The sequence below is a fragment of the Stigmatopora nigra genome, chromosome 12 (assembly GCF_051989575.1).
Source record: "Stigmatopora nigra isolate UIUO_SnigA chromosome 12, RoL_Snig_1.1, whole genome shotgun sequence".
Classification (NCBI taxonomy): Eukaryota; Metazoa; Chordata; class Actinopteri; order Syngnathiformes; family Syngnathidae; genus Stigmatopora; species Stigmatopora nigra.
The window spans coordinates 12,810,489-12,827,635 of record NC_135519.1 but is presented as its reverse complement, the minus strand read 5'-3'; the positions used below and the strand labels follow the sequence as shown (position 1 = coordinate 12,827,635).

The window sequence follows — 17,147 nt, the reverse complement described above, 5'->3', positions numbered from 1 at the left end:
AATCTGGGCCGTCATTTCATTTTTCACGGTCCGCAATTGGCGACTTTAAATTTGATAGTAATATTCTAAAGAATATAGATGTGTAGGTTTTTCCTCTATTTTAAAAAGGTACAAATACTCATTTTTTAAGTCAAAGCATTTTGCCTTTTTCAGTCAGTTTTTCAGGCCAAAAAAAGCAAAAAAAAAACAGTTTTTATTTTTTAACCCAAGTAAATTTATATAGATATTTTTCAACCATATTTGGTCATTTCTTGAAGAAAAAAGCTAAATTAAAAGAGAAAAAAAAAAGAAATATTTAATGTTTTCTCTTCCCAAGACTAATAAACTAAAGTACTGCTCCCTATGTTTTTGATCAATTTTTTTTTAATCTAAAATTCAGAACATAAATAAAACCACGATCCTGACAGACTAAATGACTGGTTGCCCTGGCTACTTTGTTCTCTGAACACTTTCCACTGAGTGGCAATTATTCAAGGAGTTAAAGCCATTCTCTCTCTCTCAATCTCCAACAAGGATATACAAAGCGAGACGTCGGCTAGACGTCACGTTGAGACGACAAATCCGACTTTCCAGAATAAAGAAGATAAAGGCACGGACTTCCCAGGAGGGCTGACCCCATCCCGCTGTGTCCTGCTGGAAGGAGGAGGGATGAAATCATGGCTTTTGTCCATAAGCGCAGAACTTGCTACTTTCATTAACAAGAGGGAGAAAATCTCTGATGCCGCTCTTACTTTTCGGTCCTCGGTTCTTTTTTTGGTTACAAATATGGCGTATATACGAGAAAATACAGTAAAGATTACAAAATTCATGACTTTTCAGCCAAAATTTGGATGGAAAATAGAAGTTTGGCAGCTGAAATGGCTTTTAATGGGGATATATTGCCCAAAACTTGAGGAAATGCTCATCAGTTTAATCTATGCTTGTTCCCAAATGGATTGCCAGTGTAAAAGTCTAATTGACATGATTTAGAAGTAGAAATAGAGAAATCAGACTGCTTATTGTTAGAATTCTTTTCTATTAAGAGCACTAAAATGGATGAGATTCCCTATCGGGAAGAACCAAGGCTCCATGAGCTGGTTTCCAAGGCAACAGTAAAACCACATGCTGTTGCGCTAGGCACAGGGGCTACACTGTGCTTAGGGAGCTCCTCAAGTCCAGTTTCTTAGCAGTCGGTGCTAAGAATCTCTTGATATAGCCTGTAAAATTCACAAGAGATTTGATAGAAAGTCTTAATGGATCGAGAAATGATAATGAGTAGACGTTTGTATTTAAAAAGCTTCTTTGGTCAATCCACAATCTGCTTTACTACTGTTTATATTAATGTATTTCATAAATATTAGCAATTGGTAACCCTAAAATCAGCAATTTCCTGATTGTAAATACAATATTAATATTTTGGACGGTCATATGATATTTGCTGATGTGACTAAGCCTGCCATATTGGATTAATTTCAAAGATCTTTAAATAATGTAATACAATATTAAGTACACACTTCACAATCAGTTCAATTTGACACATTTACAAAACTTTGACTTTTAGCCAGAATTCCAACTTCAGCCAATACCTACTTTTAGCTCAGCCATATTTCCCCCTTGAACAACTTCCTTTCCGTGTCTTTTACTCGATATTTTTTCCGTCTATTTCTGACAAAAAAAGGCAGCCTCACATTTCACGCCGGCTATTAAAAGTGTGAAGCGGAGTGACAAGGCAACTGACAAGCTCATAAAGTGTCGTCTCCACTGGGAGGTCAAAGCTTTGCGGGTGCCAAACAGGAAACTGATGAGTGACTCAGCAATATGTGCTAGAAAACCACAATACTGTGTGTTTGTGTGTTGTTTTTTGTATCAGTTAAGACACATTTACTATGTTTAAAAAGAAGGAAAATTGTTGAAACTATCGAATGACGATGTAGTGGATGAGATGTTTACTCACAGCATGGTTGGGGGGTCTCGAGGAAGTCTGAGTGGCCTTCTCGCAGGGGCGCTGAAGTCTCTTGTCTCCTGGTTGTCGTAAAAGCGACGGCGCCCTCTGTTGCTGGCACTGGCACCGAACTTGGCGTTGTTGAGCCAGCTAAAGAAAGGCAGAGAGAGAATAGGATAGATTGTAAATGTTATGAGAAAAGAACCAGTCAAAAACCAAAAATCTTAGCCATTTTGTTACCTAACTCGTAAATACGCATTTTTGTATCACAACTACGAAAATTCCCCCAAAAAGCAGGCATTTATAACATTTTTAAAGTGTGATTAGTATTTTAAAAGTGATTCTGCATATTTAACATCTAAGGTTTTATGCAATTCCTGTGAGTGCTCCAATTTTTTTAGCTAGGTCTACAATGTCTTCTGTGTCTGTGCTTGCTACTGTAACCAAGGAAATTTCCCCAATAGGTAATGAAATACATTTCTAACCTAATCTCATCTAAATCTAAAGTTTTTAGCGATGTGGAGACGTGGTCATAGCTTGGAAAGCTAGCCAGAACTTTTGTCATTTATAAGACACAAGTAAGTCTGTACTTTCAATTGGATCTTCACTCCGGTCCAATCTGGACCGACGAATCCCAAGCACAACAGATAGATTTATTTACACCTTTGGGGGTTTTGGAAGTTGGGCATTGTCATCTTTTTTTCCCATCAATCTGAAAAAGAAGCTGCTTTTGCGTGGGATACCAAGACACTATTGCTTTTTACAATGTGAAATCTCATTCGTAGACAGTCAAAGGCAGTCAAAAGTCAGCAAATCTTTTGAAGCATTTGTTACAAGACACCAAACACTCTTAGATGATTCTCCAAAAAAGCCACTGTCACTCCCTCACTGTTCACTGGCACGATTTGACTTGATACCACGACAACAAACTACAAATTGCCAAAAACTGACAGAATGATTCGCAGTAGATTTCCAATGAAAATCGCTTGTTATTCTATCCATCCATTTCATATTTCAGATATCATTGCGCCTCAAATTGATCCCTTCTCCAACCTCTACCCAGAAATTCCCACCCACCTTGAGCCAAAACCCGATGCAGCCAATTTCAAGCCCCCGTACGACAAAGCCGCTCGGTCAAAACGAAAATGGCAGCCCACTTCAAAAAGCCCTGGCAAAAATTGTATATTTTTTGTGGTTCTCGCCTGATGCAGAAACCCAATATCATCAGGATTCTTCACAGTGGAAACGTCATCTATTTTTCTTTTAACTCTCTCTGTCAGCCTCCATATCCAATAATACCGTTCGTAGGGGAGAAGCGGTTGGGGAGGGTGCTAACTCTAATTGGAAAAAAGCTCAGGTGCGGTATAGCGAGTAACGTAGGCCCCGGCTTTGACATTTTGGTATTTGCGGATGCGGCGGCGGATTTGAATGTCAGATGGGCGAACGCTTGTTTGGCTAACAAGGGAGTCTCTTCAGGACACTAATGAGTGTTAGGATGGAGATGGAGGCGCTAAAAGCAAACACAATCGAGGTTACTGGTAGGCAGCGGTGCAAACTAGAGGTCTCCCAACGCCCACCAGCGATAAAGGCTAGCGCGGGGTTTCTTGATTTTAGTAGGGTGTAGGAGATTCGCACAGTACGCTTTACTGTTGAAACCAGCTCTCAAAATTATATTCATGAGAGAGTTTAATATCGAATTACTGTTCAACATCCAAGTACTGTTTAATATCTGAGTAGTGTTTAATATCTAAGTAGTGTTTAATATCTAAGTAGTGTTTAATATCTAAGTAGTGTTTAAGATCGAAGTACTGTTTAATATCGAATTACTGTTTAATATCGAAGTACTGTTTAATATCTAAGTACTGTTTAATATCTAAGTACTGTTTAATATCGAAGTACTGTTTAATATCGAAGTACTGTTTAATATCGAAGTACTGTTTAATATCGAATTACTGTTCAACATCCAAGTACTGTTTAATAGCTAAGTAGTGTTTAATAACGAAGTAGTGTTTAATATCTAAGTACTGTTTAATATCTAAGTACTGTTTAATATTTAAGTACTGTTTAATATCTAAGTACTGTTAAATATCCAAGTACTGTTTAATATCTAAGTACTGTTTAATATCTAAGTATACTGTTAATATCCAAGTACTGTTTAATATCTAAGTACTGTTTAATATCTAAGTATACTGTTAATATCCAAGTACTGTTTAATATCTAAGTAAAGTTCAATACCTAAGTACTGTTTAATATCTAAGTAGTGCTTATTATCAAAGTACTGTTTAATATCTAAGTACTGTTTAATATCTAAGTACTGTTGAAACCAGCTCTCAAAATTATATTCATGAGAGTTTAATATCTAAATATCTACTGTTTTCAACAGTACTTAGATATTAAACAGGTTTCCAAGCAATGAGAAAGAATATTTAGTGGCCTGTTTTACCGTTTGTTCTCGCTGATGCTGCTGACATTGAAGAGTCAGTTGAACAATGGTTTTATCTCGACTCCGAAGTTCTTCTCGGAGCATTTGCACCTCCTTCAGCATCTCATCAAACTGCAGAGACACATACACACACGCATGTTCAGAGAAAACTATACGGCCAATGCAGGAGTAGAAAAAAAAATGGAATAAAATGCCATTTTTTTTTCATACCTGCGATGCAGAATTGGTCTCCCCCGCAACATCTGCTGGCGAGTCGGTCTCCTCCATCTGGGAAAAGACACACGGAAAGGCAGAAAAGTACACGGTGAGCACGATCAATGACAGTTGCCGTAGGCCAGGCCTCAAGAGCAATGTTGTAAGGTGGAATAATTTTATTCCTTCACACATACACTGGGTACACAGATCTTGTGGAGTATACTCCAAACATTTATTTCACAAGGAAGAATAAATGTCAGCTACCCACTTGAATAAATCTAGCGATGTAGATTATATTCTCTATCGTATGCCTAGGCTCAAAGGCAAACTTATTTGGGAGACAAATGATGTAACATAATAGCTGCCACCGACAACTGTAGATATTCCATTTTTTTTTTGGTCCTGATCGTGAACGCATGCCAAGGATTGAGTGTCAAACCTGCAGTAAGTTTTTCAGTCTGAGCAGCTGATTCTTGACCAAACTGCAGTCTTGGCTCATATGGTCCAGCGCCATCTCGTCGGGAACGGATGCGTGATTGTTTTGCTTTGTTTCGGGAGAGACGGACTGTAAATACATCTTGGAAGACTTGAGGGCTTCGTAGTGGTGGAAGAACGCCCTGTGATACACAAAGCAATCAGGTTGAAAGAATTGTGCAACCTCAGTCTTACTGTGTATACATACATATATGTATATTTCATGTTGCATGCTTATTTATTTATTAATTATCTATTTTATTTAGTTCTACAATGTATTTTCACCTTTTTGCTACCTCAACATAGTGAATTTTCCCAAATACGGGATAAATAAAGTTGAATCTAATCTAATGTTTTTGTTATTTTAAATGGACGGCACAGTCACTATGATGGTTTGGTCAAAAATATGTGAGAAATGTATATTTTAAGTTATGTAGGCTAAGTGTAATAGACCACTAATCAGCTACAATCCTGCCAAGGGCCCGCTGAATTCCAGCATTAAAGTTGAATATAATCTAATGTGTTATTATTATTTTTTTTTTTTAATGGACGGCACAGTCACTATGATGGTTTGGTCAAAACTTTATGGAAAATATGTTTTATGTTATGTAGGTTAGTTGTAATAGACCACTAATCAGCTACAATCCCGCCAAGGGCCCGCTGAATTCCAGCGTTAATTTATTTTACCCAATCAAATTTAGCAATGTAGACTTCTATTAAAGAGTCTTTAAGATACTCTATGAAATTCTACACTGGGATTACTGTATGTTCACGACTATAAGGCGCACCCTCAATGAATGACATTTAATTTATTTTTCCATATATAAGGCGCACTGGATTATAAGGCGCCCTGTCTATTTTGGATAAAATGTAAGACTTTTAAGTGTGCCTTATAGTCATGAAAATATGGTAAATGAATTGTTACACACTTTGGGTCAAGTGACTCACCTGCCATCGTTGGCTAAGTGGTCGCCTCCGTTCCAGCGGTGATTCCGTTGTCTTTGTCCCTGTCGATGGGGGACGCTATCACCATTGGACATTGTGTTGAAGTCTAAGGGAAACATTAGCAAGAAGGTCAGGGAGAGTGAAGGAAAACATTTCAATAGAAATATGCATAGAAAATTGGAAGTGTGTTGAAAAAATGAGAAACGCTATGTAAAAACCGGAAGGTACAAATTTGGTTTTCAAGGAGTTTCACAGACGCACATCTAAACTAAACTCTCCTATTTTCTGGCAATGAATAAGCCTGTACATTTTTCAAATACTTCCCTCCGTCTCCTTCATTGCTATGCAAACAGAAAGTGACGTTCCTTTTCCAAGGATGTGAACAAAAAAAGTGTTTTTGGAAAGAATAGAGCAGAGAAATGAGCCACTAAGGGTAAAAACTGACAAATAATAGAGTCTGACCTCCCTCACAGAAAAGTGAGAAGGCTAGACAGCAAAAGAAAAAACAGCCACAAACACAAAAGAGAATAAATAATAAACGGGATGATGGAATGTTTGCTGCTGCTTAAAAAATACTTTACCTAATATGACACCACCACAAGAGAAGAAGAAGAAGACTCACGGTATTACATTGCCAAAACTTTGCAAAATCCAAGTCAACAAAGAAGCCAAACAACAGGAATACTGTTTATTCCGGAAGATGAGCATAAGAAATGTCTGGCTGTTCTATTGGGTTAGGCAGGAATCCCAAGCCTTCGCCGCATGGCCCTGTCAGGCTTCATTTTTCAGGCACTTTCCAAAAAGACTGCTGGTGCTTTTTTGAATCCAAAGCTTAGAGAAAACACACCACGGCCATCCGGAAGAGGCTGACAACGGGGTTCAGGGAAAGTGTCACGCGCCAGCCTCTAATCCGGTTGTGATTTGGCCTAGCGTTCTTCCCCTTTTCGTCTTCTTTCCGAGTCGGGGAGTCTCCGGGAAGGAGGGAAATGAAGGACAGATTTAAGGGAGGGCTTGTGGAGACTCTGTGGGTGAAAACAAATGGGGTTGGCCTTGTGGGTTGGGCTCCATTGCCCCCCTGTTTCACTTTCACCATGCCTCTTCTGGTATTCGTCCTAAGATACGGGGGATATAAATATGGACAGGTCCCAAAAAAGGAGCCACAACAGGGCTGAAGACGTCAGTAGCATTCTTGGTCTGGTTGTTGCCTGTTTACAAGCTAAGGGTGAAGTGGATACTAAGGAATATGTTGTGTGGACTTTGTGTTGGGTTAGTTTAATGGTAGTGGTTTACTGGATGTTTCTGGATCTTGGAGAGAGAACTTTGTCTTTACAGTGGGTTTGCCAAAGAGAGGGGTAGTGATGAGGTCATGAATCCAATTGTGGCTTAATAATATTATAAAAGGGGAAGCGATGTCGGCCATATTTCAGAAAGTGCAAGACTTGATAGCATGAAAATGCTTTATTTTTCTGTCTATGTCAGAGGCAGATAGTTTCCTCCATTTTGTAGACCAGTGATATATTTTAAGTGTATTTTAGCATGATACCAGAAAACACGGGTGTCAAAGTGGGGGCCCGGGGGCCAAATCTGGCCCGCTGTATCATTTTGTGCGGCCTGATTAAGTAAATCATGAGTTTCTATTTTAGGATCAAATTCAAATGATGATGAATTTCCTGATTTTGCCCTTTTTAAAATCAATCAGTGCAATTTTTTAATCCAATTTTCAATTCTTTTGTGTTTTTAATTCAAAAAGTTTTTGGTAAAATCTAAAAACCCGATTTTGACACATTCAATCCAAACAATCAAACCGAGTCATATTCAACAGTGCACATTTGCATGTCATCAATATCAAAACACCATCCTGAAATGCAGTATTTCTTCCGGGAAACTAGACAATAATGCCAAATAAATGCAAGACATTGTCTCCATTGACAACGTAATTCAATGTGACTCCCGCTTTTGTCTAATTTGACTGCCTTGGACACCGTCCATCACCATTTGCTAGTAAATATACAGTCATAGGCTTGTATTTAACCTTCACATATTTGATTTTGTGGTTCCCAGAGAAGGCCTTGTCATACATTCCAAGTCGGGCGGCGTCAAGAAACATTCCACGTCAAAATGGCCTCCGATAAGCGAAGCCTGGCAAGAAGTGGCCGATCTGAATTTGATTCCGTGCTGACAGGAGCGAATTATCCTCACAGAAGTCATTATACTTCACGACGGGAGAGGTCAACGTCTCTCCACCTCCCGTCGTCGTATACGTGACACGCCATCTGATAAACACATAACAAAGCAGCCGGCATAATAAGCGTGACCTGATTAGGCCGAGCGCATACGATGATGCCGTCGTCTCGCTCGGATTTAAAAGAGGCCTAAATTAGATTACTACGTTCAAAAGGGCCGTAATGAAAAACCCACGACAAAAGGACGGCGGGATTGACGTCACGGCGGTGGATGGTCGTGTGAAGTGGCGAAACGCAAAGCGCAAAAAAACGAATGGCCTTATTACCGCTGTCAAGGCAATCCAACAGCTGGCTGGCTGGCGTGCCTCCATTTTGCCTGTGTTTTCATGTGTTTGTTCCGACACGCTGACGACAGCAGGCGACATCCTCTTCTGCTGCCGAGCTGTCATTTTCAGCGTGTTAAATCACCTATAAATAACTCTTCGGCAAGCGCGTTCGCCTCGCGATAGACAGCGGGACCGTTCAAACAGATGTTGGGGATTCTGGAATCAGGATATATTATCTTTATTGCTAATCTGGTGGTGCTTAGCGCATCGGCCCTACTGTTCTGATATCAAAAGGTTCATGACCGGATGTTTGGTCGCCGGTCTTTTGGTCACCGGTCTTAGTATTGTTTAATATCTAATTACTGTTTAATATCTAAGTACTGTTTAATATCTAAGTAATGTTTAACATCCAAGTACTGTTTAATATCCAAGTACTGTTTAATATCCAAGTACTGTTTAATATCCAAGTACTGATTAATATCCAAGTACTGTTTAATATCTAAGTACTGTTTAATATCCAAGTACTGTTTAATATCTAAGTACTGTTTAATATCCAAGTACTGTTTAATATCTAAGTACATTTGACTGGCGACCAAAAGACCGGCGACCAAACGTCCGGCTTGTGTGGCTTTTATTTGGGTACTCTGGTTTCCTTCCACAGAAACATGCAAACTAGGCAAACTGTATGCTAAATTGCCCTTAGCTATGAGTAATTGGAGAAATTAATGAAATCTAAACTTGTAGGTCTAAAAAAAAAATTGGAAAATATCTGCTTCTGCGAAACTGTATATGGTTTGGAATTCTTTAAATAAAAGATTTCAGTGCTAGTTGGCTAATGTATTGAGGATATTTCATGTTAAAGTTTGATTAAATTGACTGTTAAGTGCAGGAGAACTCGGAATGTTCACTCACCATGTAAACCATCCTCCGGGAGATCCAAATTCAGTATGAGGTCGTTGTCGTCGTCATCTACCTCAACGTTATTCAGGATATCCTAAGAAAATGAAAGAAAATAGTAGAAAAATTAAAATTAAAACAATTTAATTGTCAAAAAATTACATGTCATTTTGTTTAAATATGCTTTTTCTCTCAATGAAAAATGTTAATGTTGAATCTCGTGATTTCTTTCTGCTTTGACAGTCAATGACTTAAAAAATAAATAACTAAAAGCATACATTGTGATGCAATGCAAGTAGTATTTAAATATGATACAAGCCCTCCCCTCTGACCTGGAGGGGGAATTATTTAAATGTTATCAAGGCCCGGTGGCTGACACTCTGATTCTGCACTGTGCCATTAGAATGCAGACAAGAGCCAAATACAGCCCAAACATGACTGCCATACACAAAAAGGAACAATTTTTAAGTGCGAGACACGTCTAGCTGCTTCATAGACGTACATTGCCACCTTCTGGAGCCATTCTGCTACCACAATGGATCATTTTAGTACAACTTTACACCATACAACAGCGGGTCGGGAACCTTTTTAACGGAAAGAGCCATAAACAATTCATATTTTTGTAAAAGTTAATCCTTGAGAGGCATGCTCTAAATTCAAAAGTCAATATACAAGAAAATCTTTCCTTTTTTAGTTACTTTACCACCAAAAAAGTATCAGAATTATTCTGCAAACATTGTTACATTGTTGCTAATCAATGAGTATCAATGAGAAACAATGCACAATTGAGTGTATTATTTTTCTGGAACAAACACAATTTGTATATTTCCCCAATCAATGGATTCAAAGTATGTTTCCTAAAAATGTAGTCAAAATTCAGCCAATGAAACAGTCAGAAAACCAGAAAACTAGCACATGACATTAGCTGCACTAATCTCCAATGCACAAAATATCCATAAGACATAGTAAATGACTTTTAATCGGATATGCAAGGTTCAGGCATGTGCAAGTCAAAGGAAAGCAGTAAAGAAAGAACACACTTGTACATAAGCTTTCATTCCTGACTTGTTTTTTTATCCAATCTGTCTGGAACACGAGTACAATGCCAACAAGTATACGTATCGAAAAGTATTCCTAAATGTGACCCAATGTCCTAATAGTGACTCAATGTTTTGATTAGCAATATGTATTCAATTTTCTTCATGAATTGTTCATCTAGCTTCATCCAACAATGATTTTTTCCCCAATTGAATGTTTCTATCACATGGTAGGAGTACTTAAAAGACATGCTTTATTATGCCATTTCTAATCAGGCTTCCGCAAAGCTCTTTACGTGGTCCCGAGATCAAGTGCCACGGTACGTGAACGCGCAGACTTGGAAATGCTATTAACGCAAAAGCGGTGGCGAGAACACAGCGGCATTCCTTTTAGGGATAACCACTTTACTTCATGGGGAAGTGGGCGAACCATTGGCGACAGACTTTTCCAGTAAAATTTGGCATGAGGACTACAAAGAAGAAGGTAACAGTTCCCTCAGTGGAAGAAAAGGGAGCTTCCAGTTAAGGGATATTTAGTTTCTTCAAAAGTTTAAAGAGAAAACATGCAAATGACAGTGAAACAATTTGTAAAATATCTGCTACATGTCCGAAATATTACATTTTTTTTTTTTGTGAATGAAAACATCTATTTGAATACAGGACTAAACATTAGAATGAAATATGCCATTGACCGGTTTAGAAATACTCGCATTTTATTTATTTGCACTCATTAGAATCATTTAAAGTATTTTAGCTGCCTTTTTGTACTCAAATTTAACCAAACTTCCAAAACTGAACCAAGAGGACATTTACTATGTATTATTTATGTATTTATACCTATTCATTACCTATCTATGCCTAAAATATCTTTAGCTGTGTCTGTATTCTCACCCGATTGCTACTGTGACAGTGAAATTTCCCGAATACGGAATAAATAAAGTTATCTAATCTAATTAGCTACCAAAACATCAGATTCTAGGTAAAGGAACTCACCACATTGTTGATCTGAGAGCCGTCATAGAGGTTGGACGAATACAAGCCGGGTTCACCCAGTGGTTCTAGACCTTCTTCGTCCCACATATAGGTTCCCCCTGAGCTGTTGGAGGGGGACAGCTCCAAGGACGAGACCGGACAGACTTGGCCATCCTCCAGACGCTTCCCGATTGGTCCCTGAGAGTCCTGCATAGGGCTTTCTTCACCTGGATCTGAGCGACAGAACAAAAAAATTCAAGACAAATTCCATGAGGACACTTTAAGACGATGGATTTTACCTGGCAGATCCCAATCCCTGTTTTCAGCAAGAAAGCTATTCTTTGGAGGAGGGTCCAAATCACTAAAGACATCTCCTACACTGTCCAAGTCATCTAGAAACTCTTCACATGTGTTCCCTCTGTCGAGGGATGAAGCAGAAGACAGGGACATGTCTTCCTGAAAATCTCCCGCTGCCTGATTTGAGTTGGGCGGAATCACGGTTTCGTCTTTCGGTCTTTCGCCAATTGGACATTGGTAGATGTTATTGTGACTGTCTCTTTCTTCGCCCTTACCGGCGGTTGCGGGGTCTACGTTTGGAGGGACTGATGACGGTTTAGCAGTTCTTTGAACTGGTTTTTGCTGCTTGACTTGTGTGGGGTTTGTCTGGCTTAGAACTGGAGATCCACTACTAGTCCCCAACAATTTCTTGAAACCGCTAGTGGAGATCATCGGCTTTTTTAAAGCCCTTGGCGTTGAGGGAGCTGACCGCGTTGGTAACGAGGACGAAGATGTCGAGTTGGACAAAAGTCCACTAGAAGATGTAGAACCACCAAGACCAGATCGCATTCCCCCAAGTCCTAAACCCAATCGTCCATTGCCGAGTTGCGAGGGTTTGAGCAAACCACTTCGAGGTGGTCGGAGTTGAGTATTGGCCAGAGGTTTGGCCAGTTCCACAGCCCGGTTGAAGGAAAATGACCGTATCATAGGCTGGCTGTTGGGAGAAGGAATCTGCTTCAAGTGCGAGAAGCTGTGTGAACGCACCATCTGCTCCAGTTCTAGACTTTCGCCAGACTGGGAAATTGGGTCTTGGGAGCCACTTGTCATCGATGAACAAGAGGGTAACTTGGGTCGGGTAAGGCGGGATTCGGTGTCGGCGTGGTCGGTTTTAGGGGCGCCGTTAAGAGAGCTTTGGCCAAGTTTAACGCTGTCCTTTGGGGCTATTTTCAAGGACTGTTTTGGAAGGACCTTGGGGCTTGCGGAAGCTACCGCCAAGCCACCAGACCTCCGCATTATAGGCGTTCCCGGTGAGGGAAGTTGTCTCGATTTGTCTGTGGGGCCGGTAAGGCTAGAAGGGGCTGGGTCTTCATCTTTCTTCCATTTCAAACTGAAAGGAGAGGTTCGAATTGTACTGCTAGGGCGTACCGGAGCAGTCTTGGGTTCCTGGGTTGAGGAACCATTGGATAAATGTCCTGTTCCGGCACTTCCAGAGCGCCCACCGAATTTGGGGAGTCTTGAAACCATGGCAGACTTGGTCAATGTTTTATCTTCCATTAGAACCCGACGGAGACATGGATGAGGGTGAAATGGCACACAGCTGTGAATAGAAAAGACAAACATGTTAGTATTTTTCTGGGAAAACTAGCAATTCTTTATCCAGGTATGTCCAAAACCAGGTCATAGGAATTGAAGTGAGAAAAATATATGTGGAAGGGACATTTCTATTCCAAATAGTACAAACTCAAAAGCCATAGTATACCTCAATTTTGCAAACAAAAAAGACACGATTACGAGATCGGAAACAAATCCGATATTCTTAAATTAGCCGTATTGGGCATCGATATTGAATTTCAGATCATGATGACACTACTCAAAACAGATGGTTAAACAGAATGGGGGACAAGAGGAAAAATAGGGCATTTTATCATAAGAACCAAAGTGAAACTAAGCTAACAAATCAATGGAGCATACGGGGTCAAATACAAAAAGAGCTGACGGACACAAAGGCTGCGGGATGAAATGGAACCCGGCCGGGAATAAGGCCAACATTGTTTGATCAATGTGAACAGGGCGAGTCAATGCTGGGAGAGATTTAGATTTGTGGCTTGATAAACTTGCAGATTTCAGTGTATTGTTAAGGCTTTTATCTTCTGTTATGTAGTACGGTTATGTCAAAATACTTTGAAAAATACGACTACATTGAAATTAACATTTGTATTGTTCTTCTCAGTTCCAATCGTCTCCAGTTTTTGGGTGAATTGTCCCAAAAATGGACTGTCAATGGCAAATCAAGATATAAAACAGATCATTTTTGCATGAAAGATTGACCCTTAGCGACCTATTCCTGCATACATTTAAAACACATTAACAATTTTGCCATTTAATCCACCACAATCAACCAACACTGCTGATTCACGATATATAATCCATATTTAATTTATCTACTGTATCGGGTGAGGACATCAGTCTGGGCGCCCCACATTCCATTGCACACACACAAAAACACACATTTACGTGTATCCAATCAGTGGCACTCTGCTACTGGCACAGTCTGACTGGCGTAATCCGCATCAATAAACACACATACGTAAATCCGTGTGGAGGAAAAAACCTCTGGAAATCAGGTCAACATCCTCAGGGAAGGGCTACTACAATGACCTACTTGCCCCAAGCGATGGGCGTGAATCTTTGTGGTAAAGTGGTCTAAATTCGAGTTTGACCCTCCACTAGAACCTCTCAAATTTCATTCATATCAGACAGTGGTACTACCTTAACAAATTTGCTGTGATGGGCCTTTATGTGGGTCACTTGACTGATCACTAGTGGAAATCGGGTATCTAAAGAACTGGCACAGATTCGACAGTGGGTCAGTAAACCGTGATGGCCATCTGTCAAACCCCTGCAAGGTGACAGACGAAACCCCATAATGCAAGACAATGCGGCCGATATGGCAATTTATTTGAAAATCAAGAAAAGATAGACTGATAAAATGCTTTTAAAAATTATTTTGAATGAAATTCAAGAAAAAACAGATCTTGCATTGTAAAATTCAACGATTTTAAGGCAAATTTAAACATTGCGGCTTATACGCAGATGCGCCTTATATGCGAGAGAAATTACGAAAATTTTAGAGGAAGATTCCAAATATTAATTAGGATGGGCCTACATTGATAGTACATTCAAAGTATTATTGCATATTAAATAGATGGAATGGAAAATCACTCAAATTCAAGGTAGCCATTTATAGACTTCAATCTTTCCGAGTGTACCATAGCTTCATCTTACTCATATTGACAGTACCAGCATCTCGTCAGAGTAATAACCTGAACCGATGATGCGGAAAGGCCGCCATGCACTCCACCAAACGATTAGCAGAGCGCCATTAGAGAGGGCTAATAGAACGAGGCGGGGATGAAAGCCACACTGACGCTACACTAATGTGTATTGAGTGAAAACAACACCGAGCCGAGTGGGATCTGATGCTAAGCGACGCTAATCCAATGAGACGCCAAGGACAACGGCGGGACAAGACCAGAAGGGGAGGGTGTGGCACCCAAGAACGGAAAATCTGTCTTTCGCCGTTTCATAACAAAAATTGAAAGTCTTACCCTTAGACGTTGAGAACCAACCAACCAGTTTCCGATATAGTCAAAGCTTTAGAATCAGAGTTGAAAGTTCAACAACTGAAACATTGATCTGTGACTACCGCGATTCCTTGTTTAGCACGGACATAAATCTTGTAGCTTTACTGGCATCCAGCTTCTGCTTGGGGACAAAAACAAAGTCCCCTACGATATAAATCATTCAATCTCCAGATGTGGTTTGAAGAAAAGGCAAGGTAAAAAAAATATATAAATAGGTGACAACAAAGTCAGTCCAAAAATCTGCAATGAAGACAGAAACATGACAGTCAAAGAAAGGAACCCGGCACCAAGATCAGATGGAAACCACATCAACCTGTCACTGTGCAATGTGCATGCCAGCCAGCGTATGATGTCATGAGCTCACCAGAGAGAACAAAAATATCAAAGTAGGCACTGCTTGCCTGCCCTGTTTCAGACAGGAAATTCTCTTAGTAAAAGTTTCAGGCTCGGAATGACTTCCAAAAACTTCCATTGCTCAAGTATTGTGACCCTAGAGATACTTAAAAACTCATTACCATGTACAAAGATATTATAAAACCAAAATCCATCCCATCTCAGGCTTAAATAATATCAAACAGCATATGACTCTTGACTGGTGAATATCATTGACTGGCAGGCGACCAGTCCTAGTGAATTTAACGTAGACAAGTACAGTAGAAACGAGATAATGAAGTTGATGTGGTAATCATTAAGTACACAAGCAGACGTCTCCTGCTGCTCTGCAACACGACCTTGACTTGAGCCCGGGAAATGGGATTATAGTGCATTTAAGAGTCACATTTAATTGTCACAACCTGACCGTCGTGCTAATCCAGCATTAGCATGCATCGGTCACTGAGAGTATCTTTGATGGTGGCTATTTCCAAAAGATGGGCGCAGATTGATGTGGATTTTTGGCCATTTTGCAAACTCAACCAATCAAATTGACCTAAAATTAACCAATCTGCCTTCTGGAAATTGACTCCAAGGCTTTAAAAATATGAAGTCTTATCTAGAGAATGTAACAAGTAGCGAACTGGGCTAAATTTAGCTCCGATGACAACCTAGAGAGGAGCATGGAGGCTCAAAGTAGAAGGCAAAGTAACCTTCTTTAAGAGGAATCCTAACTTGGAAGTTATTTAAAAAAAAATCTTGCAAGAATCGACCAATAACTTTTAAAATAAATCTCACATGCAGGAATACACTGACCAATTTACTATGTATTACAATATGTACTCACTCAGGAATCAGTATCAATGTCAAGGGTATAAAAACAACCCCCAAAAAAATCTATAAACTAATTTCAAGGCTTGGTGACACTATAGAACTGAAGATTGAGCTGTCAAAGTGAGAATCACTCAAAAAACTCGACTTTTCACTGTCACCAATTGAAAAAAAGACTATTATCCAGGGTGGTGGTCATAGTCCCTTAAAAACATCACTTTTCTAGCATTAAAGCACTCTTGTCTAGACAGTCAATTTATGGACTGAGATAGTGAAACTGAGTTACTGGAAGGTCTTTATAGCTTCTTTATAAAGAATGATTATTAGACTTTGCAGCTATAAAAGTCACTCTAGCCTGCAGACTGCAAAATTTACTGGTTTGGCTTATCTAGTCAACCTCGAGGACACCTGTAACGGGGTTGTTACCACACAGTGACAGGTACACCGTTCTATATTGGAAAACAATAAACATATATTGTACTTTCTCGCATATATCTTTGCATATAAGCCGCACCATTAAAATTTTACAATTTCTGTTGTATAAGAAGCCCTCTGATTCATAAGTTTCATTTCTATATTCATGGTTTTAATAGGGAGAATAAATGTGTTACTTTGAAGGGAAAAACTTAAGAAAAATCATCCTATGTGATATTTTGGAGATATTGTGTAAATCTATTACTGGATTGCATGTAGAAATATTCAAAAATGAGGTCATGTTACCAATACAACCAGGAAGTGTGTCTGTAGCGGTCTAGTTTCTGTTTTTATATATTTTTAGATTTTACAAAATGATTTTTGAACTAAAAACACAGAAAAAAATGATTAAAAAATTACAATTATTGATTCAAAAGGGGGAAAATCAGGAAATTTAATATACATTTATACTCTTCATTTAAATTTGATCCTAAAA

General features: G+C 39.3%; 1 protein-coding gene across 7 annotated transcripts in view; it reads right to left on the bottom strand.

Moving 5' to 3' along the window:
- ccser2a (coiled-coil serine-rich protein 2a) overlaps window positions 1-17,147 on the bottom strand; it is a 41,705-nt gene that overhangs the window by 10,524 nt on the left and 14,034 nt on the right. For all 7 annotated transcript variants that reach the window (XR_013328061.1, XM_077729676.1, XM_077729675.1 and 4 more), the window contains exons 2-9: window positions 11,693-12,987; window positions 11,415-11,626; window positions 9,400-9,481; window positions 5,982-6,084; window positions 4,999-5,176; window positions 4,575-4,631; window positions 4,365-4,475; window positions 1,934-2,071 (exon numbers count right to left, since the gene is read on the bottom strand). Coding sequence is in view for 6 of the 7 variants with exons in the window: in XM_077729676.1 (XP_077585802.1) it covers window positions 1,934-2,071; window positions 4,365-4,475; window positions 4,575-4,631; window positions 4,999-5,176; window positions 5,982-6,084; window positions 9,400-9,481; window positions 11,415-11,626; window positions 11,693-12,944 (2,133 nt within the window). In the remaining variant the exon portion in view is untranslated. The remainder of the gene's footprint in view (window positions 1-1,933; window positions 2,072-4,364; window positions 4,476-4,574; window positions 4,632-4,998; window positions 5,177-5,981; window positions 6,085-9,399; window positions 9,482-11,414; window positions 11,627-11,692; window positions 12,988-17,147) is intronic.